Source organism: Delphinus delphis, chromosome 2 (assembly GCF_949987515.2).
Source record: "Delphinus delphis chromosome 2, mDelDel1.2, whole genome shotgun sequence".
Lineage (NCBI taxonomy): Eukaryota > Metazoa > Chordata > Mammalia > Artiodactyla > Delphinidae > Delphinus > Delphinus delphis.
In genome coordinates, this window is record NC_082684.1 from 176,472,139 (window position 1) to 176,497,296 (window position 25,158).

General features: G+C 38.1%; 1 protein-coding gene across 2 annotated transcripts in view; it reads right to left on the reverse strand.

The window, feature by feature from the left end:
- Positions 1 to 1,960: 1,960 nt before the first annotated feature.
- MTPAP (mitochondrial poly(A) polymerase) overlaps positions 1,961 to 25,158 on the reverse strand; it is a 33,636-nt gene continuing 10,438 nt past the window's right edge. The window contains exons 5-10 of one of the 2 annotated variants that reach the window (XR_009518510.1): positions 22,424 to 22,635; positions 18,980 to 19,206; positions 9,772 to 9,864; positions 9,619 to 9,692; positions 4,947 to 7,932; positions 1,961 to 4,405 (exon numbers count right to left, since the gene is read on the reverse strand). Coding sequence is in view for 1 of the 2 variants with exons in the window: in XM_060006364.1 (XP_059862347.1) it covers positions 7,597 to 7,932; positions 9,619 to 9,692; positions 9,772 to 9,864; positions 18,980 to 19,206; positions 22,424 to 22,635 (942 nt within the window). In the remaining variant the exon portion in view is untranslated. Of the gene's footprint in view, positions 7,933 to 9,618; positions 9,693 to 9,771; positions 9,865 to 18,979; positions 19,207 to 22,423; positions 22,636 to 25,158 lie in introns of both variants that reach the window. The other variant, XM_060006364.1, reaches the window with a different exon arrangement.

Consider the following 25,158-nt stretch of genomic DNA (forward strand, 5'->3'; position numbering starts at 1 on the left):
TTCCACATACAATGTCAACACACAAAACACCACCAGTCAGGCATCCTAGAATAGAAGTCAGCATCATGAAACACAGAAGCAGACCAGATAATCAATCAACTTATCAGACAGACTTTATAAGAAAATCAAAGACGAGACTCAGAATTCTGTCAGAAAATTAGAAAAAATAATTTCAAATACCAGATAGAAATCCTAGAACTGAAAAAACAAAAATAAAAACCCTACTGGAATTGAGAACTGAATGAATGGGTTTAAAAAATTAGACACCTCTGAAGAAAAAAACTGATGAGCTGTAATACAGATTAGAAATACCCACAATGAAGAGACAAAGATAGGAAAAAAACAGGAAAGAACATGACTGAAAGTTTTCTAAATCTGATAAATATTCTTATGTCATTAATGTTGAACAACTCCACAGCACAGAATCATATGCGCCAACAAAATCAGCACCGTCCATGTTGTGGGAAACTCCCTAAGACAGATAACCCCATATCTTCAATATATCGCAAAAGAAAAAGAGATGAAGTGTAAACCTAAGAATTCAAGAGACTTCAGAAACAGGCCAACCAATCACAACATGGGGACCGTAACTGGATCACAATTCAAACAAACAGTCTTGGGAAAAAACAACTGTGACATCCATAAGACAATGGAAACTTGAACTCTAAGTAGATATGAAGATACTAGAGAGTTATTGTTTTGTTTGTTCTTCTTAGGTTTAATAATGATTTGTGATTATGTTAGAAAAAAGCTCTTATCTTTTGCCAGTAACTGACACATTTACAGATAAAATGATAGAATGACTGAAATATACTTAAAATAATACAGATTGGGTAAGTAAATGGGTTATATATTAAAGCAAATTTGCCACGAGTTAATTATTGAAACAGGTGATGGATTTATGCAAGTTCATTATACTTTTCAGTTTACTTTTGCCTGGGTTCAAAATTCTCCATAATAATAATGTTTTATGTAATTATCTGTAAGCTTGACCATCTTTATTACTTGTCCATTTTAACTGCTTCTATGATATAGCTTTGTTCTGCCTATTTCTTATACATTTGTGGAGCTCATTATCAGAAAAATTGGCCCTTTTTCCATTAGGATCAGAATTTTGGTTACGGCTGTTTTGTGGCATAGCTTTCCATTTTAAAGTAGTCAAATTTATCAATATATTCTTTTATAAATGCATGTCACCCTTGAAAAGGCACCCTTCCCTATCCCAAGTTCATAATATTCATCCAGGGTTTCTTTAGGACTTTATGATTTCACTTTCTTCCCCTCCACATTTAAATTCCAACCCACCTGGAGTTTATTTGGGTATTAGAGTGAGACTAGGATCAAACTATTTTTTTCCAATAGCTACCAGTTGTCCCAACACTACTGAATAATCCATCTTTCTATTGATTTGAAATGTTGCCCTTTATCATATCACTGTAAATTCCCTTATATATCTTGAGTATATTTCTGTTACTGTTCCATTGGTTTGTCTATCTCAAACCAGTAGTATTATTTTAATTACCGTGCCTTATATTTTAATGTTATTTGTTGAATTTTTAAAAATTTTTTCTCCTATTTTTGTATGTTTATTCTTCCTCATACACTTCCAATGACTTTCAAGTTTCTTTAAAAAATTCTTAAAGAATTTTAATTGACTGCATCATCATTAATTGTTACGTAGGCAAAACTGTTACCCTTACACTAAGCCTTTCTATCCAAGAACAGAAATCATTTTTCTGGCAATTCAAACCTTCCGTCTCTAGGTATGTCTCAATTTAGAGGGTCTGGTACATAGCAATCACGGGTAAATGTTTACTGAATGAATGACTCTATTGTACCAGTATTTGGGGGATTAAGTGTCATTAGTAGAGAAGTTTGAAAACTTTCAGAAGTCAGTGGAGTTTATAAACAGAAGATGTTTATAGATGTTACAGAATGATGTTACAGAAAAGAATGATGTTACAGAAAAGAATCCAGTGCTTTGTACTAATTAGAACCTTCAACTGGTATATGTTTTGTACACCTGATATTTAGAATGACCTTAAGCTCTGCACAGTTTCAAGGTATCTTTAGAACTGCAATAAACACATATAATTTAATGTTAATTTACCATAAAAGGTACTTTGACTCCTATTCCTCTGAAAATTGACGGTTTACATGGGTACACAGAAGAGGGAAAACAGTGGGTTGGGAAACTAGCTAATACATTATTGTATTAAGTTAGAAGAGAGGTAATGACATAAACTAAGCTAATGGCAACAGAAATAGAGAGATTAATTAAACAAGGTGAAAAAAAAAGGAGTCTAAAAGGATCCCAGAGTCTGAGCTATGGTGGCAGAGAATAATGATACCAACAACAGAAATGAGCCAATTATGAGGTTAGCCAGTTTTGAGGAAGAAAATAATTTTAATTTAAAACAGGTTGAGGGACTTTCCCGGTGGTCCAGTGGTTAAGAATCCGCCTTCCAATGCAGGGGACATGCGTTCGATCCCTGGTTGGGGAACTAAGATCCCACATGCCATGGAACAACTAAGCCTGCGCACTCTGGAGCCCGCACATCTCAACTACTGAGCCCGCGCACCACAACTAGAGAGAATCCTGCAACGAACAGCCCGCGTGCCGCAATGAAGACCCAGCACAGCCTAAATAAATAAATAAATAAATAAATAAATAAATAAATAAAACAGGTTGAATTGGAAGTAAAGCACAAAGTCCAGTGCACAATAATGATGAAGTTCTAGAGGTGGGACTAAAATAATCATTTGACAGTCCTATGTCCAGAGATGAGGATGAAGCTCTGGAAATCAGTGTTATATGAAAAATGTGTTCATTTGAACCCATCTTACCACTTAACAAGAGATAAGTGAAGTACCACTGCTCACTGTTATTCTAGTCATCACTTTTTTAAAAAAGAAAGATATCAAAATATAAAAATATTTTGATCAAATAAAAAATATACGAAAAATGCTGTAATCCTCTGTTTTAAAAATTCAATTATATAAAGCTGAAGAAGACCCCTCAGTCCTGATAACTGAGCTTTACAACCAGTGATGCCAAGAATCTAGCAGGGAAATGCCAAAGATACTTGCTTTAGGTTTGATTAGAGAACTGGGGGGAAAGGGGACATTATCACATAAATCATAAACAAACAGTCCTTCTCAAATCACCAAAATCAACTGCTAAAGAAGAAACACAAGGTGAAGCTTGTGCTACTGTTAGACTGACAGGCGTATCTATAGAATTATAATACACATCTCACATGAAGTAAAAAAAAAAAAAAATCAGGCTTTGAGTTTCAAATTCCACTGCAAGACATCAGCCAGCTTCATAATCCACCTTTTACTCAGTTTTTGAGACAAAGAGATGTTAATGTTATTTCACACCACTCTCCAAGCCCACGTGTAAGTTTAGCAAAGATTAATTAAAACTCTAACCATTAGGCACCATTAATCTAAGCCAAGTACCAGTAACTCTGTAATAAGAAGCTTCAAGATGTATGACTTCCATTGTGCCTGACACGTTAATGAATTTGGTGACACAGAACATAACACAAACCTAATTTGTAATCTTTCATTAACTTGCTCCATTTTATTTGACGGCATCCATTGTAGTAAGTTTTCAATGTGTCATACTTCAAAATAAACCCAGAAAATATCATTTATAATTTATATTTTTCATTATGTTGGACTTGCTCTATTCCAAATTAGGTATTTTACCATACTATGTATTCTTCACAGTGTAACATTTACTGTTTCAAATCCCATCTTTCCAATACTCTCTTTAAAACATCTCAGCACCCCATCCTAAAAGATTAGAAACTTTGCCGTGAAAAAAAAAAAAAGTTTAAATGTATTCATCTGAAAGTAGACAGAAAAAGTGAATAATGACTTTAATCTAGTTTTGACCCCACTGAGCACTTAAAGCTGGGTGGATACACATACACACAGATAACATAAGGGATCGCATTTGAAATATAAAGAGTGTATTTTCAAAATAGTTTGTGGTGATTTATATATCCTGTATCATAGATATTTCTGATTAAAGATTCCACCTAAAATAGACATTTTCTGGGAGTTGCTCCATGGGAATTCCAGAGGAACATTGTAATGTTTATATTCGTTGGAATATGTATCCACAAGAAATTGAACTCAGCATGGAAACTAAAATAAGCCTTTCAAGTATTTAAAATAAAATTTCCAACATCATCCCAAGGTGAAAAGTGACTTCTGATCATGTTTTCATTCCTGTCCAAGTATATACTGCAAAGAATTTCTCATTAGGAAGGCTTTACATAAAATTACATACCATGACCTGATGATATTTCCTGATGATGGCTTTAAGCCACTTAAACTTTGCCTTCTTGTTAAATACTCTTCTGAGGTATATGAGAGTCAGCTCCTGGACCTGTGTGCAAAATTTAACAGCCAAATTTTATCTAACTCAATGATGGAACCTAAGGTACTCAAATTTGCTAAGAAAAAAGCAGCGGCGCTTGATAACTACTTAGTATCAACAGATTAATCATCTAAAGTACTGCTTTAACTTTTATTACTCTCGTACACAAAAACCTTCAACGCTCTACCGCTGCAAATATACTCAACCTCCTTAACTCGCTGTCCTTCACCATCTTGCTCAACCTCGACTCTCTGAGTATCACAGCCAAAACCCCACCCCAGCCGGTCAGGCGGCCCGCACTCCAAACGCGCTTCGTCCTCCTGACTCCCATTTACACTGCCTTCTGCTGCCAGAATGACAATCCCTATGGCCCCGCCTTTGGTCTACAGGGATTACAGTTCCTTCAAGGCCTACCCTATTCTAGTTGACGAACATCGGCCTCTTCTATCTCCGGTAGAAACAGTTTCTTCCTTGCTACAGCGTTTTGAATGTTCCCCTCCCACAACGGCTCCTGAAGGGGCTGAACCGAGACACTAGGACAGCTACTCACCAACTGAACACGGAACTCTGGAGAGTGGAGAAGAGAGCTGCTACCCGGGCGTGCTGGGACTGCCTGGTGGCTCTTTCTGCGGGTTTTGCTGCAGATGTTCTCTGTGCAGGTTTAAATTATACACGTAAATGTGGCGTTTGCCTACTGTGGCAGCATCAGGCTGTAACGAATTGAATAGAGCTGTATGTCTAAGGCCAAGTGATTTCTAGGAACATGAAGTGACTTGAAACAGTCTAATTCTGGTCTCACCCTAGAGCAAAACAAAGAGCTAAGTAGTGAATGATCGCAGGAAGAAAGTCCAACTGCAACTGTTTTTATCCTCTCTTCTTCTCTATGATGACTGAAGGTCTGTGAATGAGACAGATTACGCGTTGTTTTCCTAGAATGTCTGGACAATTCTCTGATCTCCTAAAAATGGATAATAACTCCACGAATTAGCCTAGTGGGCTATAAAATCAGGAATGATGTATAATGAAATCAATCTGATTCAGGTAGGCTCACATCAAAGTTACTTTCACACAGAGAATAAAACTTATTGTTCATGAGAGTTAGTGGATGAAACCCTCATAATAGCTAGAAAAGAAAAACCTTGAAAAATTTTCCTTACCTTTATTGCTGCAGTTAGTTTTAACTAAGAAATGGCAATGACAAATAACTGCTGATTATCCCCTAAGATGTAATAAAAACTATCTTTTAAAAATTTGGTAAGTGATACAATGAACTTATGAAAAAACATAATACATTTGTTTGTAGTCATATGCAGTTTACTGGAATGAAAACTTCATGTTAAAAGATTAGTGTAGGGACTTCCCTGGTGGCACAGTGGTTAAGAATTCGCCTGCCAATGCAGGTGACACAGGTTCAATCCCTGGTTCGGGAAGATCCCACATGCCGCGGAGCAACTAAGCCCGGGCGCTTCAACTACTGAGCCTGCGCTCTAGAGCCTGTGCTCCGCAACAAGAGAAGCCACTGCAATGAGAAGCCCGCACACCGCAACGAAGAGTAGCCCCCGCTCGCCGCAACTAGAGAAAGCCCATGCGCAGAAATGAAGACCAAACACAGCCAAAAGTAAATTAAAAAAATAAAAATAAAAAAAAGATCAGTGTAGATTAAAACATCCTATAATTAAACCTCATTCTGAAAAGTAAAACAGACCTAGGGTGTCAAAGTTATTCTATAAATTACAAAACAGAAAAGAAGTGCTAAGACATATGCATACTTTATGTGCTTAAATGACCATTTCAGACTTAACACCAACCAGAAAATGAAAATGTCCAATCAAATACCTGTGAACAGAAAAAAATCATTTCATTTAGAAACTCTTAAATATTTATGCTCTTTAAACCTCTTTTTAACTCTCAATACAGATTTCCGGCCCAACAGAATTAACCTAATTAAAAAACAAATGAAAAACGGCTTTTAATTTAAGGACACCGCCTGTATAGAAGAACACTGATGCCTGCCTGTTTGTTGGTTTCAGATGAGAAATCAAATAGCACGGCACATGGGCACAGAACTTACGTGCTTCATGACAATTCTATTAATGAGTTTCCCATAACGCCCCAAGCAGAGCTCATTATCGTTTCTGACCTAAAATTTAGATGGGAAACTATTTTGAAAACCAGTACAAATGCTACATCTGTATTCTGAGTAGCAAGAATAATAATTCTATACCACAAACATTACAAACATGTGCTAAGTGCCAGGCCCATGACCTTGCACTTTCCTATGGGCCTCGCCTAACCTTCACAGCCAGCTGGTGAAGGAGGCACTATTATCATCCCCATTTAACAGAAGAGAAAACTGGGGCCCAAAGCGGCTGAGTAATTCACCGTGAAGTCAGCTGGCTCAAGTGTGTATTTTCCAACTCTATATTTGCTGCATAAACTGAAAGTTACTCTACAGGGAATGTAATGGAAATAGTATTTCAATACATACCTATTCCCCACAGGGAGAAAGGAATTCTTAAAAGAGAAGTGAAGGAATATTGGCAATACCACATACTAGTAGAAAAAGGATTTTATTTTTGAAAACAGAAAAATTAACTAAGTAATATTTTTAAATACAGCGCACTAGTATTTTCATATATTTGGCTTAGAATACCTAGAATGTAGTAACTGAAGTGTCTGCATTCATCTGTTTTAAAAACATGAACATTTTTGGAAATCAGTACCCATCTGTTTTTATTTATATGTGAATACGAGTACTTTGAAGAATACAAAATTAAAGAGTACTATCAAATTCTGCAGCTTTATTGTATTCATTGCCTACGTATGTACATACCTAGAAGTCCTTCTAAATGATTTACACCCAGAGACTGATGCAGATTTCAACAATGGTTTGATTGTAAAACTAATTTTTCCCACTTGCTTTGTATATTTTAACTGAAGTATATTCCAATCTTCTTTCACCTGTTCCCATGGCTGGCGTTTTAATACAGTGCCACTGGCTTTCAGACTGAAAACATCGCAGAATGTCAGACCAGTTTAAGGGGCCCAATGAGAAGATCATGAAAACAGAGACATCGGATGAAAGTGTGATCTGCCAGAATTTCACACCATTCTTCCAGGCAGTCCAGGGATTATCTTAGAGGCTAAAACCAGTTCTGAAAGCGAAGGAGCAGCCATCATGCCTGAGTACTAACTGCTCTTTACCCATTGGTGGCTGTGGAATTTTCTGTACTCTCACTTTTTATGGATTCCAACAAGTTTTTAATTCTTTCACTTGCAGGCTTCTTTTTCTTCTTGGCAAGAGACATACTATTTGCTACAGAAGGTAGCAGCAGGGCTGCCAGCCCCCAGGGCTGATTATTTGATGGCGAAAGGCGATCTTTATCTTCCTGATGTAAAATCCAGGCACTTTCTCTGGCCAGATCTACAAATTTTTGCAGCTGACTTTGACTTACATTTTTGCTAATGTTGAGAGAAGTTTCAAAAGGATTCTGAATGTGCAGTGGAGAAGATTCAGGTTTGTTTTGTTCCCTTCCCTACAGATAATTACAAGGAAGACAAAGATGTATAAATATATGAAGGGCTCAGATATAAAAACTGTTTGGTTTAATAAAATGTCAAAAATGCATAAAATACCAGCATTAACTTTACAGAGTAAAGAGTTTCTTCCCCAAGGGGAGTGGGTATATATGCATGTTATGAGTTAGTGTATATGTGTGTGTGTACTTCTGACTGATTTTTTCCACTGTAGTTTTATGAATATTCTTTAGAGAAAAGTAAATTAGGTTTATGAGCTACGGATGATGATGTCACTGCTCTGATGCGAGGTATCTGGGCTGAGTCAACCAATAAAAGTATTTTTAAAATAACATAATATTTACCTAACAGAATAGAGCTGGGAAAGAAAAAAAATATGAAAAAGAAAAATGGCAGAAAACAAGATACAGTTACGTTTGAAACTTGCTAAAAACATACTTATTACAGTGGGAATAGAAGCACACAAAATCAGAAGCCTTAAATTAAATATAGTAATTAATGTTGCACAAATATGAAATGAGAAAGGAAGAGAAGGAACAAAGGATTATTCATTTAAAAACACTAGACGTTTCCCATCTACATTCCTAAAGATCCAACTTAAATAAGGCTCTGCCAGGTAAGACACAGAAATAAAAAGAAAAGCTAGAGCTCGAGTCACACAAACATCAGTGATCCACTAGCCTATATAATCGTTTCCTCTTGCAAATGACACCACATATATGACTCAGACACTGCAAAACCAGCAGTCAGGTCTCCAACGCGAGCAGCCCGTTAATTCCCTAACTCCTCTCAGGCCGCTGCCCCGCAGGGTCCTGCCTGACCACCATCCCCGAACCTTAAGGGGTAAGGGTGCAGAAAGCGTGAAGAACTCCCTATGCTCCGTGCCTTCTTCCTTCTAGACTGCAGTCCAGAGCGCTGTGCCTCTACCCTCTCCCAACCCCACACTTTCTTTCTTTTTTATTTGTTAAAAACAAGATCTCCATGAGCAGGATAAGGGTTAGGGAAGAATGAAAAAAGGAGAGTTGAAGAAACAAAAACAATATCTGAGTATGTGCTTTATGAAGCCCGTCTTCTAAGGGCTGTAACCAGATACCTACATGCTGAGCAGAACAGACCCGGAGCGCCATCTCGAGTATTTCCCACGTGCAAACAAGTTTTGCTCAGGGTTTACTCTGATAGATTCTCTTTAGGGAAAATGTCTGTCATTCCAGCTACTCAGATGAACCCAAATCATAATTCACTTGCCTAAGTAATTTAAACCCTAAGGGTTCAAACTGAGGGAATCACTCACATCTATCTTTGGGACTAGGTATTCTGTTTCTTTCATAGAAACCCAAATCCAGTTTAAAGAGAACTATATGTAAAATCATGCTTTCTAAAAAACTTTCAGAATATATTCCACATTTTGAAGGACACAGTATTAGTAGTAAGTGACACAAAGTTACTTGGCCACGTGACAAAGGCAGAAGTTGAAAAGAGCTGGCCTTTGCTCCTCCAGACACTAGATGACTGATCTTAGCCAAGTCATGTAGCTCCACTAAGGTACCAGCTTTCTTATTACCGTCTATCACCATAGAGGTGACATGCAATGACATTTGTTACAGTGCTTTGAAAACTAAACTCGTTAAATATTAGTGCAGTAGAAGACCATGTAGCTAATAACCAAACATTGAAACAGTATTTACCTGTCGAATATTAATGGAATTTTTATTGAACGCGAAATTTCCAAAATATTCAAAAAATTCTTTCAGTAGTAATTCTGTAAGAAAATAAAACAAGGAAAATAATAAAAAAGTCTGTTTCAGTCCAAAAGGAACAAAGAGCAAGAAAACACCTACCTAGTGTTTCTGCGTTTCCTGAAGGTTTAATTCTATTGAAGTCGCGAACAAATGTACAGTTGTGGCCTTCTATTATACACTTATCTTCTGCATCTTAAATAAACAGGAATGAAAAATATTTAACATTCTGTTTCAAAGATATTCCCTATTTCAGAAATCTATAATCACATAAATCAAAGTTACAGATAAATGTGCCCTATTATTAGTCAGTGTTTTTTATATATAGTATAGACGGTTAGTAGGATTAAAACTCGATTAAAAAAAGATTTGAGAGCAATTTTACTTCGGTAAAATTAACTTCACATGTACTTTAGCACACTAGAATTGTCTATCAACACTCGATGACTCCTAATCTATCTTTTGAGGTCATCAGTTTTCTAGTTGAAAATGTAGACAGTTCCCATCTTTCACCAACTTAAATCCTGGCACTATCTTTGATCAATAATATTTAATTTCCATTTTCATTCTTATCACCCTTTTGTGCGTTTACTTTCAACAATTCATCCACGATACATACAAATTGAATGTTCTAAGAATTCTGAAAAGCTTCCAGTAATTTCTAAGATGCAGGCCTCTAGAGTGACTGGGATTCAGTACCACACATTAAACAGCACAGTGGACTTAAACATTCACCTTTCCTAACAGTATATACATCTTCAGAGGTCATCATTTCCCTAGTTATCAATAAATATACAGCTACCATGAAATCCTGCAACCATTTTAACCTACCTTCCACTGTACAACATGCAGGCAAACTCCCATTCTGGAAAGTCTAATGAGTGGCCACCTAAAAACGGCTTTCGCCTTCCCTAACTCCAAGCTGGCGCTCCAGCCTTTCTGTTCTGTGCTCCATCGGCACTTGCCCGACTGCGCTATGACTGCGTGCATGCTGTCTGCTCCCTTACCCCAGTCTGGGGCTACAGAGGCCACTGTCCAATCAAGGCAGTGATGACCTTCCCTCCCCGCTCCCATCCAGCCCATAAGAACAGAGTCCAGCGTACAGCGGGCACACAACCAAGAATCTGAATGATCGCTGATATTTGACTCTGAGTGCTTATCTAGAACAGCCAGAAAGAAATTTAGAAAGAGATAAACAAGATTCCTTCCAACTTCTGTCTCCCCTTTTTTATGATTTTGGTTATTTTTTGGTTAAGACCTGAGTTACTGACTTAAGTTGTCAAAAAGCATTCCAGATTCTACCATTAATTCTAGATTCTAAAACTAATTGCTATTAATTTTAGTAGCAAATTTTATGTACTCTACTATACAACTGAAGAACTTATATACAGTTCCACTTAGATCTACTTTTTATGGGACCTGGGCATATGTTTTATTATTTCAAATTATCAACAGTTTATATTTTTTGTGACACAGGCCAGTCACATATATTGATGCTCTTTTAGCTGCTATGTCCTTTTTTTCCCCCAGAAATGTAATTCTAATAGAAAAATGAGATCCACATTAAAGTATTTCTACATTAAAGTATTTCTAGGAATGTACACTGATGAAAAACAGACTGTGTCTATGACTGCTGGTCTTCACTAAAAGAGTTTTTAACAAAGTAGTAAAACTTAAAGGACAAAAATTATCCTCTGATTTAAGATAGGGCCATTTTTGTTTTTTCAAAATCCCCAAGGCATTCAAACCTAAGAAACAACTCAGCTGTTAAAGTCTTCCCCTTTTTTCTCTCCCTCGTTTTTCTGCTATTAAACTATCACTCAAACAACAGCTACACAGCCCAATATAACAGCCACTAGACACATGCGGCCATTAAAATTAAAAATTCAGTTCCTCAGTCACACTAACCATATTTCAAGTGCCTGATAGCCACAGATAACAAGTGGCTGCCCTAATGTACAACATGACCACAGAAAGTTCTACTGGACAGCACTGCCACAGAGAAATGATGCTCAACCTACTCAGACGTAAGATACCCTATTACTCTGCGTTAATTCCCGCGGCAATGACTTTCTTCTTAAATGTACTGTATGAAACACTGGCAAAAATTCTTAATACGAACTTTCTCAGCTGTGGACAAAATAGCCGTGTAAGCTCCTTAATTAACTCAGAATAGAGTCCTTCCCCTTAAGTGAGCTTCAAAACTACACGAAAACAATCAGGATTATGTATTTACTAAATCTGATTTTCTTGCTTCCTTTGGAAATCTTTAGATTTTCAATGATTGGTACAGCAATTACTGTTTTTCAACATGATACATATGACAAATGAAATTCACTGAATAACATTCTCACAGACATATCCAGATTGATAAGCGTACCCACATTTGTCAGGGAACTAATACTGAACTACCATAACTCACAGTCTGCCAGAGAGATCACAACTGGCAAGAGTTGGTATATATTGATAGATTACTAGGGGCTGCAGTAGAGATGATCGTATCTATGGGGTTATATAATTATTTAGGTTCATCTTTCTGTTCGAAAGAGCCAAAATCAACACTGCACCAGCCACATGCATTTCTAACAAACAACCTGAAGTGGACAGGCATCTAAATAAGGGACGTAACAACAGGCATCAAGTTTACATGAAAGCTGATTAATTTTTCTTTGGTAACAAATCCTTTATCATGTCCTACTCTTATAAGAAGAGTTTACTGGAATTAAACTTGAATAGCTACAATTATATAACTAACTACATTCCGCTTCTACTGTAACTATTAACAGCGCCAAGCCTTCCGGTATGCCATGGGTCAGTAGTAACTGAGAGACGCCAGCAGGTGGCAGGGGACTCCGCCCCACTCACTTGTGAGGCTAACTCTTTAATATCTGGGGGTGGGGCGGGGGTAACACACCCGGGCAGTTGCCGTTTTGCTTCCTTCTAGTCCACCAGCCAGAGTGATTTTTGAAAATGCACATCCAAGGGATCGCCTCTCAAGTACCTGGATCTATCTCCGTGAAGACTCTGAGTGGCATGGGCACATCCCCCCTTGAAAGCAGCTCTAACACCTCGTGGCTCACTCGACTCCAGAATAATTCACACTTAGATGCTGTTCCTCACACGTGTGCATCTGTAACACAGACTACTTACTGCTAATCACCCGTGCTAATCTACAAACGAGGCCAGGTCCTTCTACGCCCCCCCATCACGCCGCGCGCTCCAGTGACACTCAGCCCCTCTGGGGTAAAGATGGCAGAATAAACTCAGGCATCCACCTTTACCCCCTCCCAGAGCACCACTGAAATGACAGTAAGATGACATACAATCTTAAAGGTGGAGAAAAGAAGAGCCAAGAGCAACCAACATTTTTAAGATGAAGAACAGATGCACAAGCAGCAATGACTCAGGCAATGTGCAAACACCGGGTCCTAAACCAGCAGTAAAGAAAGCCAAGAAGAAACCAGATGTCCAGGCAGAGCTCCCAATGGCTCAGGAGCTGAAGCGCCAGGCCCAGCCTGGACGCCTGACGGTGACAGAAGCACTGAGACCCTCCCCCGACCCCAGGTCTCTTCCTGACGGAAAATGTCGCGTTTACCCTGGAGACAGAAGAAAGAACCTCTAGACTGGGAGATGCAAGGCACAGCTGACGGTGGGAAAACTGTTCTAAATGCAATAAATGACACAATAAATGCCAAAGTTTCAGCATGCCAGTAGCCAGGCCTTTTCTGCCAGAGAAAAAGATCGAAAGAGTCCTTTCTGGGGAGCCTGCAGCCCCAGAGGAACGACCTGGATATGGGGACCCAAAGCCCCAGAGAACAGCCCGGCCGGGCCCTGTATCGTGTGTCACAGCCAGCAAGCTCCCCCCGGGCTCAGAGACTCAGATGAGCTTTTAGTTTCTAACTCAAACATGAGCAGAAATTCAAAGATTACCAGACACCTGAGGAAGGCCTCTAACATGAGACTAAACAAAATAAAATGAAGAACTATTTTTAAAAACAGAGGTTAGGTGAAGAAGAATTAATTAACAGAGTATTTGACGCTTCTATTTTGAGAAAAGATTTATTGAGATAACTCATGGCAAGTTTGAGATTCAATTAACGTTAAGTACATGAAAAACTAAGCAAACAAAATAAATAAGGAATATTAAAAACTATTAACTCCAAAAAATATAAGAAGTTGGGCAGGAAAGGAAATTAATTTTAGTTTACTGCATGGATCAGATATGAATAGTGCTTCCATAGTCACAACAGTGTCAAGAGTGCACAGCAAGATCATGCCGTAGCTCTAGTCACAATACGAGGGGTGGAAAATACGTGTGTATGTGTGAGGGCCCTACAGGAGCAAGAGTTATTCCTCCTCTTCCACAAAGGGAAGTCACAGACGGCGCCGAATGCTAAAGAAAAAGGAAAATCAAGAAACAGCAATTCAGGATTTTATTTTGGAAATATGGCTTAAAATATTAAACAGATCAGGTAAAAGAGTTAAAAGCGGTGCCTACAGTGAGAGACTAAAGGAGTAGAAGGCACGGGCCCAGAGCGCGAGTTACAGTCACAAAGTCCGCAATAACCATGCGCATCTGTAACTGATAGAACTTTAAAAGCCACAGTCCTTTTCATCAGACACTATCAAGGGCGTGAAGGGAACCAGTGTGCACATAGTTGAGATACACAGATACGCATATACATACAGAACACGCGACCAAGGACTCACATGCAGAATATGTAAAGAATTCCAACGAATGAATTAGAAAATGACAGATAATCCAACAGAAAAATAAGCGAAAGACTTACAGAAACTTCACAAGAGATACCCAAATGGCTAATACATATACGAAAAGGTGCTCAATGTTATTAGTCACCGGGGAAAAGAAAATCAAAACAAACCGCGATGCCACGACACATGCAATTAGAAGAACTACATAAAAAAAGATAATCCCAGGTGTTGGCAAAGACCAACAGCATTTACAACTTGTATGCTGGGCCTGCGGGAGTTCACACTGTGGAAAACTGTTTGCCAGTGTCTCTACCAAAGGTCAATATACCCGAAGCCTGAGACTCAGAAACTCTACTCCTCAGATACACTGGACAGAAATGAGTACCTGTGTTCAGTTCTCACCAAAAGAAATGCGCCAGAACAGGCACGCCAGCACTACCTGTCACAGTTCCAGACTACAAATCACCCAAGTGTCCACCAAAATAGAACTTGAAAAAACTTCTGGAATATTCATGTAACAGAATACTACATAGCAATGGAAATGAATGGTCCACAAATGCAGTAAGATGAGTGAATCTCCTAAACACAATGTTGAGAGGGAAAAGCCAGACACAGAAGAATATGTACTCTGTGATACCTTTGACATAAGAGACACGAACAGGTAAGATTCATCTACGCTGTCAGAAGAGACTGGGCTGCGGGAAGGTGTACAGTGACCAGAAAGGAGCACAGCTGGTACTTCTAGGTGCTTTATCCAATCTGGGTGGCGGTTACAGAGGTGTGTTCAGTTTGCGAAAATCTATACACACACACACATATGCACTTTGATGTGTATTATATTTCAGTTGGAAAAAAAGTATAAGCTCTGAAAAGTGCTTGCATTTGAATTCTGACTCTAGCATGTTCTAACTACGTGAACTTAGGAAATTGAGACGATGCATAAAATTTTTTAGCCAAGTGCCTGGTACTCAATACATTGTTACTGGGTCACAGAAAGCTGGCAAATAAAGCTCTCTTCTGTGCTGGGGTCTCCGCATCAAATTTGCTGAAAACACTACCCAGTCGTTTCTTCCTCAAACCTTCAATTTGTCATAGGAAAGAAAAGCAGGAATCCTAAACAAAAGAGCTCTAATCAAACAACTGAGTGTAAGAGGAAGATGCTATATTAAAAGCATTAAACACAGAAGTAAATATAACAAAGGTAGCAAAGCCCAAAAAAGGGCAGAAGACCCACGAAAATAAGACACATGGGGGAAAGTAGTAGCGACTAAGAAAAGATAAAGAAACAAAAATTCAAGAATAACCAAAAAACGAAACTTGCCATCATGCTCAGTACAAAACCACCTTCAACTTTAAAATGTTCATCCAATCATTTCAATCTATTTACCGAACTTCTCTAAGCCAGGAGCAGAAAATGCAGAGACGAATCAGACAGCCTGCCCTAGAAAAGCCTGGCCAAGGCAGGCAGGTAAAAGAACGACAGCAGTCTACCCGCTGTTACCAGCCAGGTGCGCTCCAGGTACTTGGGAGCCGACAAGGCACTGCCTCCTGGGAGGCAGCGGGGAGAGAGAAGCCAGGAAAGAGCTAACAAGCAAGTCTGTGGACTGGGCATGTCCTCTCTGCCTTGATGATGAGGGGGTCCTCCAGGCAAGAAGAGGAGGCAGGAGGAAAAGGCCACCTCAGGCGAAGGCACAGAGATGTGCAGAAGGGCTGCAGCTCCCGATCGACACACAAGAGGGAAGGTACAAGAGGAGGAGGAAAACGAAGACCACGAAGGACCCGAAACACAAGGATAAGAAGTTTGGACTTCCACTTCTGGATTTCAAACAGCGGTTGACAAAGTCCTAGAAGTGCTAACAGGCGCCCCAGAAATTGACGCTGCCGTCTACTAACAAACAAGCCAGCAGGCAGGCATGCAGGTAGGCACTCGTGTCGACAGGGTCTCACTGTCTTCTTTGTGAAACAACACAAACGACAGCCTCTACTTGAATATCCAATGAGAGGCGCAGTTTAGAAGACAAGGACTGTAACAGGACACGAGTCCCTCAGCTGCTTAGTTATGCAGTGCCCAAGATGGCTTGATTATTTCACGATTTAACACTGTTTTTATTCTTAGCCATATACTGTTGAATGTACATCAGTATGGGACCATTGGTTAAAATCAGAAAGTATAAAAGACATGGATTCTGAAAAATACTTAAATGAGTAGGAAAAAATTATTTTGACAAATTCTCCTCAAAATCATCTTCACCACATCCTTCATATACATTCATCCACAAAAAATTATTTTACAAGTTCAAGATTTCACTAGAACTTCAAAAACCAAAGATAAAAAAGTAGCAACATCAAATTCGCTTTACATTGTTGGCAATTCACACCTATAATGTGCTGTGTGGAAAGAAGCAACTGAAGTGGTCCCAAAGTTTCTCTGACCACGTTTAAAAACTAACATGAAGAATTTTTAACAACTAATTTGGTGTTTTTAAGTAGAAAATGAAGGAATTCACAAACTAATTTTGTCAGTTTTGATGCCATAAGATGTGAATAAATTTAAATTGGGTTTAAAATAGATTTGGAATAAAAACTCAACATGTCTTTTTTTTTTTTTTTTTTTTTTCGGTACGCGAGCATCTCACTGCTGTGGCCTCTCCCGTTGCAGAGCACAGGCTCCGGACGCGCAGGCTCAGCGGCCATGGCTCACAGGCTCAGCCGCTCCACGGCATGTGGGGTCTTCCCGGACCGGGGCACGAACCCGTGTCCCCTGCATCGGCAGGCGGACTCGCAACCACTATGCCACCAGGGAAGCCCAACATGTCATTTATAATTAGTTCACAAATCATATTTTTTCTGAAACAATTAGTGAAAATTAAAAAAAAAAGATACTAGGAAATTACTGAAGGATTTCAAGAGAGAGAATACTACAATTAGACATGAATTTCTGAAAATCACTCTGTTAAGAATGGGGCAGTGGGAAGGAGAGAAGCAGTATAAACCTCCCCGGGCAGGGATGCGAGGGGCCTGAGCGTGGCAGGGGGGCAGCGCTTGTCAGACTGGAAGAGAACAATCACGATGTTAGCAGCAGTCAGCCCCCAACAGAAACCTGCCTCAATTCCTCCTCTTTTTCAGTTTCTACTCTTTCTTAGTTTCTGAACTCCAAGATTCCATGATATTTCCCCGAAGTGGTTTCTAGGAGAGCAGTCAGAAGCGTCAGGGCACACAGCAGGGACTGAGCAGGAAGTGCTATTTCTAGGCTGCTTACTGGTGAGATCTACCCATGTTTTCTGTTTGTTTCTTACCTCTTTACTAGATTGAGTTACCTGAGAACATCGTCTGTGCCAAAAATCACACCTGACACATAGTAAGTTACCAACAGATCTTTAGTGAATGAATGACACCAAACGATGAGATGAGCACCGGCGCGGACGATGCCCTTTATCCCAACCTCAAAGATGAGACACAGGCTCACCACTCCACCTCCCTGAAAACCTGCTACTTTCCATTAACCTGCCACATGGAGCTTTTTTTAAAGCTTACTTTCAAGCTGTACCACCACTTACAGTGTTCACAGGAAAGAAGAGATTACTTCTCATTTGAATAGTAAGGAAAAGTGGCATGGAAGGGAACTTAAAAGAACTTAAGAGAAGAAAAGGCACATTCTAGGAAGAAAAACACACAGCATAAATGAAAGAGCTAAGAGGAAATGTTATGAACGTGATATTGGCTGAAACGTGGGAACACATGAAGAAAAATGGTGGGAGAAGAGGTTGGAAAAATTGGATGTGGCTACAGGTGAAAATCTTAAACACCAAGCTAAGTCAACTGCTTGAGGTTTATTCTACAGGGAATAGAATTCCTTTAAGGTGATTTTAAACAGGGGCGATTCAGGGATGTACTTTAAAAGAACCATTCGGCAGCAATATATAGGAGGGGCAGAAGATGGAGGGCGCATACACTTTGAGCACATCCCTGAATCATCTTCCTTTTGGAATTTAGGACTGTAATACTTTAGTATCTCATCCAGCAGTCTAGCAAAATTTCAATTTATTTAAGATATAAATTAAATAGTATACTAATTTTAAAACCATTTACCTACGATTCCTTATAAGCGTTAACAAAAAAAAAATTTAGGATCTCTATAAAGCAATTATGATCCAATAAAGATGCTAAAACGAAAACAACAAAAAAACATGAAACAGTTTTTAGCATCTCTAAGAGAAATCTGGAAATAGCTTCAGACTTGGAAAGCCATCTCTGAAGCTGGGATCCTATCAGAAGCTGCGTCTGGGATATATTTTTTTCCAAGGTCATTCCAAGATTGGTAAACCAAGGGAGAGGTTCCAACTGGCTCAGGAGATTGTAAACAACATTGCCAACTGACACAAGACAGAACTCTCAAAAAATTCTAAAGGCCTCAGCTTCACAAATCATCTGCTCTCATGACCTCTGCTGGACATTAAGAAAATTAAAAGCTCTTAAATTTTAGATTCATAAGGCTTTGAAAATACATGACCACCAAACACACACACATGCTTTTGAAAACACATGGTAATTCTATCCATTCAAATGTCAGAGAGAAAATAGATGCTTCCAGTCTCACCTGCAAGGGTTTTTAGGTAGTCTAGTGTTGGAAGAATAGGGGGTGATCTCCTCTGGAGAAAAAAGATGACCATCACGGTAAGGGAGAAATTTGTAATCCAAGCACCAGGAATACTACTCGTTAACGAATGTGCTCGAGCCCAGCATCGGATACTGAACACCAAGGCTCTCACTCGGGAGTCCAGGGCACCATACATATAAAGGAGTTCAGAACTCTTCAAGGCAATCCTTCAAAAGAGAAAAATAACAGGAATTTTCAAACCCCCGAATTATGATCCCAGAGTAGAATAAAACACATACCTGGGGACGTATCTAAATATCTTACTCTACCTGAACATATTCAGAATAACAAGAGCGGATCATCAAAAGCATTATGTATTCGCAATATAACATTTAACGTGAACGGTTATACCTTCATTACCTTAGAACATTCTCCTAACTGCTGACCACCATGATGCAGGTCTAAAGCTTAAAATTTTAAAAACAAAGTTCCTAGACATGAGCTACTAAGTGAAATACTACCTAAGCACTCTTTATTAACTAGCAGTAAAGACACCAGCACATCTGTCAATAAGACGCTTCACACTTCAGTTGCACACCTGGATTATCTAGTCCTTTTTTCTTTTTTTTTTTTTTGAGCTACCAGTTCATGTGTTTATTTGTTGCACCCATTGCTTTTCCAGTGTTTTTACGGAGCATTTAAGAACCCCTATAGTAAGTTGTCCAGGTATGAGTCTAGAAATTTAGATCAGAGAAGATACAGACAGAATGAACAAAGTCAGCACCAGAATGCATTCGGGCTGTAGGCATTCCAGCCCGATGGTTCTGCAGATTAATTAAAATTTGAGCTGCAAGTTTATTTCTGATCTTCCTACCAGAAGTAGCTAGAAATGAAATGCGGTCATTTGTAGGATTTACACTGGCCACAAGGAGAAACATGATAATTCTTCCAGGGTAAAGATTTCCTGATAACTGAATTTCAAAAACAATTTGATCTCATTGTAGATTATAGGTGAAATAACCTTATACTTTATCATCTAAATCAGGACACTTTAGAATGGGACAGGGGGGTTATCTAGTCCTTTGACAGACAAGGAAAACATTCTACTTATTTTATCAAGAAAGTATAAATGTCTTAAAATTCAGCCCAAATTACTTAAGTTTAATATTTATAAAAACCACAATCCATGAAGATAAAATGTCTATTAAGAAATCAATCTTCAGAGCCTGTTTTCAATAAGTTTTCTAGTCATAATGTTACAGTGCAAAGAATTATAAGAATTATTTTAAAATTAATCTCCTACTGATCAAGACATGTTTTTTAATTACTCAAAGAGCTGAGAGAGGGCACAGCATCATTTCACAGTATCAGCTCCAAACTGTCTACTAAGTACCACCATGGATGGCATTTACCTCCTGAGTTTAAGGAAAAGAACAGAAATGTCAAATTAGAAATTCATGGTGATTAAGTGTTTTATCCATGTAAATGAAGGTAAATTAAGCTGAAAAATAAATATCAAATAGTGCAAGGTATCTGATATAAAAAAACAATGAGAGTATAAAAACCTGAAGCATATTAAGACAAAATTTTTAAAACTATACCAACAAGACCATGAAAATAACACTATTACAAAGATAAATGTCCTTTTAGAGACACAGATGTAGAGAACAAACATATGGACACCAAGGGGGGAAAACCACGGGGGGGGGCGGGTGAGATGAATTGTGCGATTGGGATTGACATGTATACACTGATGTGTATAAAACTGATGACTAATAAGAACCTGCTGTATAAAAAAACAAACAGAAAAACAACTAATACTAAACTTTCTTTGGGTTATTTGTATGGAAATATGTTAAAATAAATGTTTCAGACGTTACATGAAATTTCTAAAAATCTTATATGTCCTGGTATAATGTTATAAGTCATAATTCTAGTTATTACTTTAAAATGTATATCTCAGAAATAACTAAATTTCCTTGTCAACTGCATTATTATAAACTTTTATCAAATCTTTAACCGTGGGCACTTTTAAGTCTTTTGTCATTTACAGACAGTTCTGGGTGTACTCTGATGCTCTTGCAAAAATGTTCCTATAAAAGGGTTTCATCTTCAAGGAATTCATGGAAAAGACTCTGACAAGTACAGGTTTCTGGTAACTGACTATACCGCTGAACTGCATGAATAAGCATTTTCAGAACTCTAATGGAAAACTGATGAACTCATAACAGTGCTAACAAAAGATCAAGATGAAAAAAAATTAATTACACGGGACTGAGTGAACTGATGAGGACGATTATAATTTTTGTGACTTTCTGTTTGAATAAAAGAAAAATCCCACAAGGACTCAGAAGCAAAATATATACAAATCAATTTTCACTGCAAAGTAAAGGAGCTGTTACAGTGGACGATTCCTGGACTGAATGTCACTATTATGACACAGTGTGAGTGGGTTTCGTGTTTGGTAACTGCAGTCATTGTTGCTTTCGTTGTGGCCATCCATGTACAATGCTCGGTGTCAGTCTATCTCTTGTAAAAATAAAATACAGCGTGTGTGTGTGAAAAAAAAATTTCAATAGTTTAAAAACTATTCTGATTGCATGGATTTATATAAAGGTGTTTCTTGCTAAAAAAAAAAAATTAATGATGTAATCTTTCACCTCTAAAAAAAAAAGTCATTTTATTCTATTTATATACTATAAAGAAAATATAGTAATGATAGAAATACAGTATATATTTTTATTATTCAAAAGTACTTAGCACTGACTTGTTAGTGAACACTTGAGTTTAATCAAAACTGCTCTAGATTGGATTTTCTGAATCTATTTGTACTTCTGATTATGTATCTAGCAGATAGTACAGTGAAACCAAACACACGTAATGAGCATACTAGAGTATAAAGAAACAAACTCCTCAGCTGAGAAGTCTTCCCTACTGAGAACCAAAGAAAAGTCGTCAGAGTATAAAAGAACTTGTCATTCTCATCCCATGTGTTTTAAAGCAAACAGGTTGATAATAAAATGAAAACATGCTGAAGAAAAACTACGCAGTCTCATTAGGCTGCTCAGACCACCGTCTGACTTAAGCAAATGCTACCTTTGTTTGGACACACAGTCGACTGCATCTGGAAGCAGCTGAGAGCACAAACCCAAGGTACTGCTTTATTTTCCAAGTGCGCTAGAAGGCTATATACTTCGGAATTTCTGAGTTGTTATCAGGCTACGTAAGTAAGAACAATGAAACACAAGTCTTCTCAGAGGATGTTAGTTAGGCATGTTAACATTTTAATAATTGAAAACCCTACTTTTCAATTCAAGTGTTCAAATTTTTAAAAAATTATTATTAAAGCATATCAAAGAGTCGAAAGCCATTGTTTCTGTACCAGAAAAACTATCCTAATACCTTATAACATTCACATTTAAGATAATAAATAAGAGACCATACCTATTGTTAGTAGTCAAATCACACTGAAATCCAGAGGCCTGGTGTGAGAACCGGACAAGGGGGCACCGAGCATTTAGTATTTTCTGCACTCCCACACAGCCCGGGCCGAAGTGGTCAAGGCATTCTCCTACCACAGACAGGATCTTCTGTGTTGCAATTCTTTCCGAAGGAACATTTTTCACTTGAAATTCCATCAGAAAATTTCCTGAGGCCTGAATAATAAAAACATTTGTAAATACGAGCTTTTCATAAAAAGGAATTTCTTAAAAAAATTTTTCTAAAAGGATGCTCTAAGTCATTTCTGGCCAACACACACACACACACACACACACACACACACACACACACACACACACACACCCCAACAAAACCCAAAACAAACAAAGAAAATCAATAACCACACAAACACATACACAAAAAATTCTTCATGCAATCACAGCCAAAAGCAGACCAAAAATCTTCAGCTCTCAAAATAGACAACCTACAGACTAGGAGAAAATATTTGCAAACGATGTGACCGACAAGGGCTTAATTTCCAATATATACAAACAGTTCATACAACTCAATAACAAAAAAGCAAACAACCCAATCAAAAAATGGGCAGAAGACCTAAATAGACATTTCTCCAAAGAAGACATACAGATGGCCAACAAACACATGAAAGAATGCTCAACATCACTAATTATTAGAGAGATGCAAATCAAAACTACAGTGAGGTATCACCTCACACCCATCAGAATGGCCATCATTAAAAAGTCGACAAATAATAAATGCTGGAGAGGGTGTGTAGAAAAGGGAACCTTCCTACTCTGTTGGTGGGAATGGAAATTGATACAGCCACTATGGAGAACAGTATGGAGGTTCCTTAAAAAACTAAAAATAGAACTACTATACAACCCAGCAATCCCACTACTGGGCATACACCCTGAGAAAACCATAATTCAAAGAGTCATGTACCACAATGCTCACTGCAGCTCTATTTACAATAGCCAGGACATGGAAGCAACCTAAGTGTCCATCGACAGATGAATGGATAAAGACAATGTGACACACACACCCCCACACACAATGGAATACTACTCAGCCATTAAAAAGGACAAAATAATGCTATCTGCAGCAACACGGATGGACCCAGAGATTATCATACTAAGTGAAGTCAGAAAGAGAAAGACAAATATGTGATACCTCTTGTGTATGGAATCTAACATATGATACAAATGAACTTATTTATGAAACAGAAACAGACTCAGAAGACATAGAAGACCAACTTATGGTTACCCAAGGGGGTGGGGGAGGGATAAATTAGGAGTTTAGGATTAGCAGATACAAACTATTGATACTATACATAAAATAAACAACAAGGTCCTACTGTAGAGCACAGGGAACTATATTAAATATCCTGTGATAAACCATAATGGAAAAGAATATGAAAAAGAATATATGTATGTATAACTGAATCACTTTGCTGGACACCGGAAATCAACACAACATTGTAAACCAACTATACTTCAATAAAAATACTTTCAAAATATCTTCAGTTTTCTTTTGTTTCTCTAGAGTAAAAATACTAACCTGAAAAATCATTGGCTTTTTATAATTAACTTACATACCACAGTATATATCATAAAGTAATACTATAGTAGAACCATAGATTCTATAAATTCTGTGAACATACATGTGCCCTTTCCAAGTTAGCCTTTCCATTTTAATAAGATCTGTAAACCCACAGTAGTTATAACAGGAAATATATGCACAAGGACAGTAGATCAATAGAAGAAAACAGTACAAACAGACCTAACTACAGAAATTTAATAGTTAATAAAATGAACTCTGCAAATTACTGCAGGAAAATTGCTATTGAAACAATGAGCCAAGTGGCCATTAAAAAAGTACACTAGACTAGTCCAAAACCAAAGTAAATTCAACACAGACCAAAGACTTAAACATAAAAGGTTTTAATCAATAAAGTACCAGAACACAATGGGGCAAAGTTTCTACAATCCTGGAGTGAAGGATTCTCTAAGCATGACATGAAATTCCAGAACACACAAAAGAATACGGATGAATAAAAATTAAAACCATCTTCAGGCCAAGCATATATTCCTTACTAGATAAAAGACAAATGAAGACAATAATACATATCATATAAAGGGCTAACTTTCCTAATTTATGAAGGGTTTGTACAAATGGAAGGGAGGAAAGCCCACCCAATTCTAAAAATGGACAAAAACACTTGAATAAGAAACTAACAGAAGAAATAAAAATGAGTAAGAAACATAGAAAGAGATGTTCTTGTTGTCCAGAAACTAAGAAGAAATTAAAATAACAATGAGATTTTTCATTTATCAGTCTGGCAAAGACAAAAAGGGCGACAGGACCAGTGTTGGTGGGTGAGGGGAAACACATACATCCCGTCAGTGGGAGTGTAAACCGGGACATACTTTTGGGACAACTTCAGTATTGAAATAGCAAAATACATATCAATAAGCTTTTGATTAGCTATTCAAATCCTAGGAAATCACCCCAAAGGAACGCTCATACAGATGAGCTGATTTGCAAGGCTGTCCCCTCACTGCAGCATTATTTGTGTGGTAGACACTTTTTAAGAGCTCCGTCTAGCTTAGTAAAGCCTCCTGCCCCTCTTTGAGAACTCAGTCCCCCTGAAAGGATCATGGCCCTGACAACACACGTGCACCAGGCAGGGCGGCTGATGTGAGCACTGTGGGGGCACACCC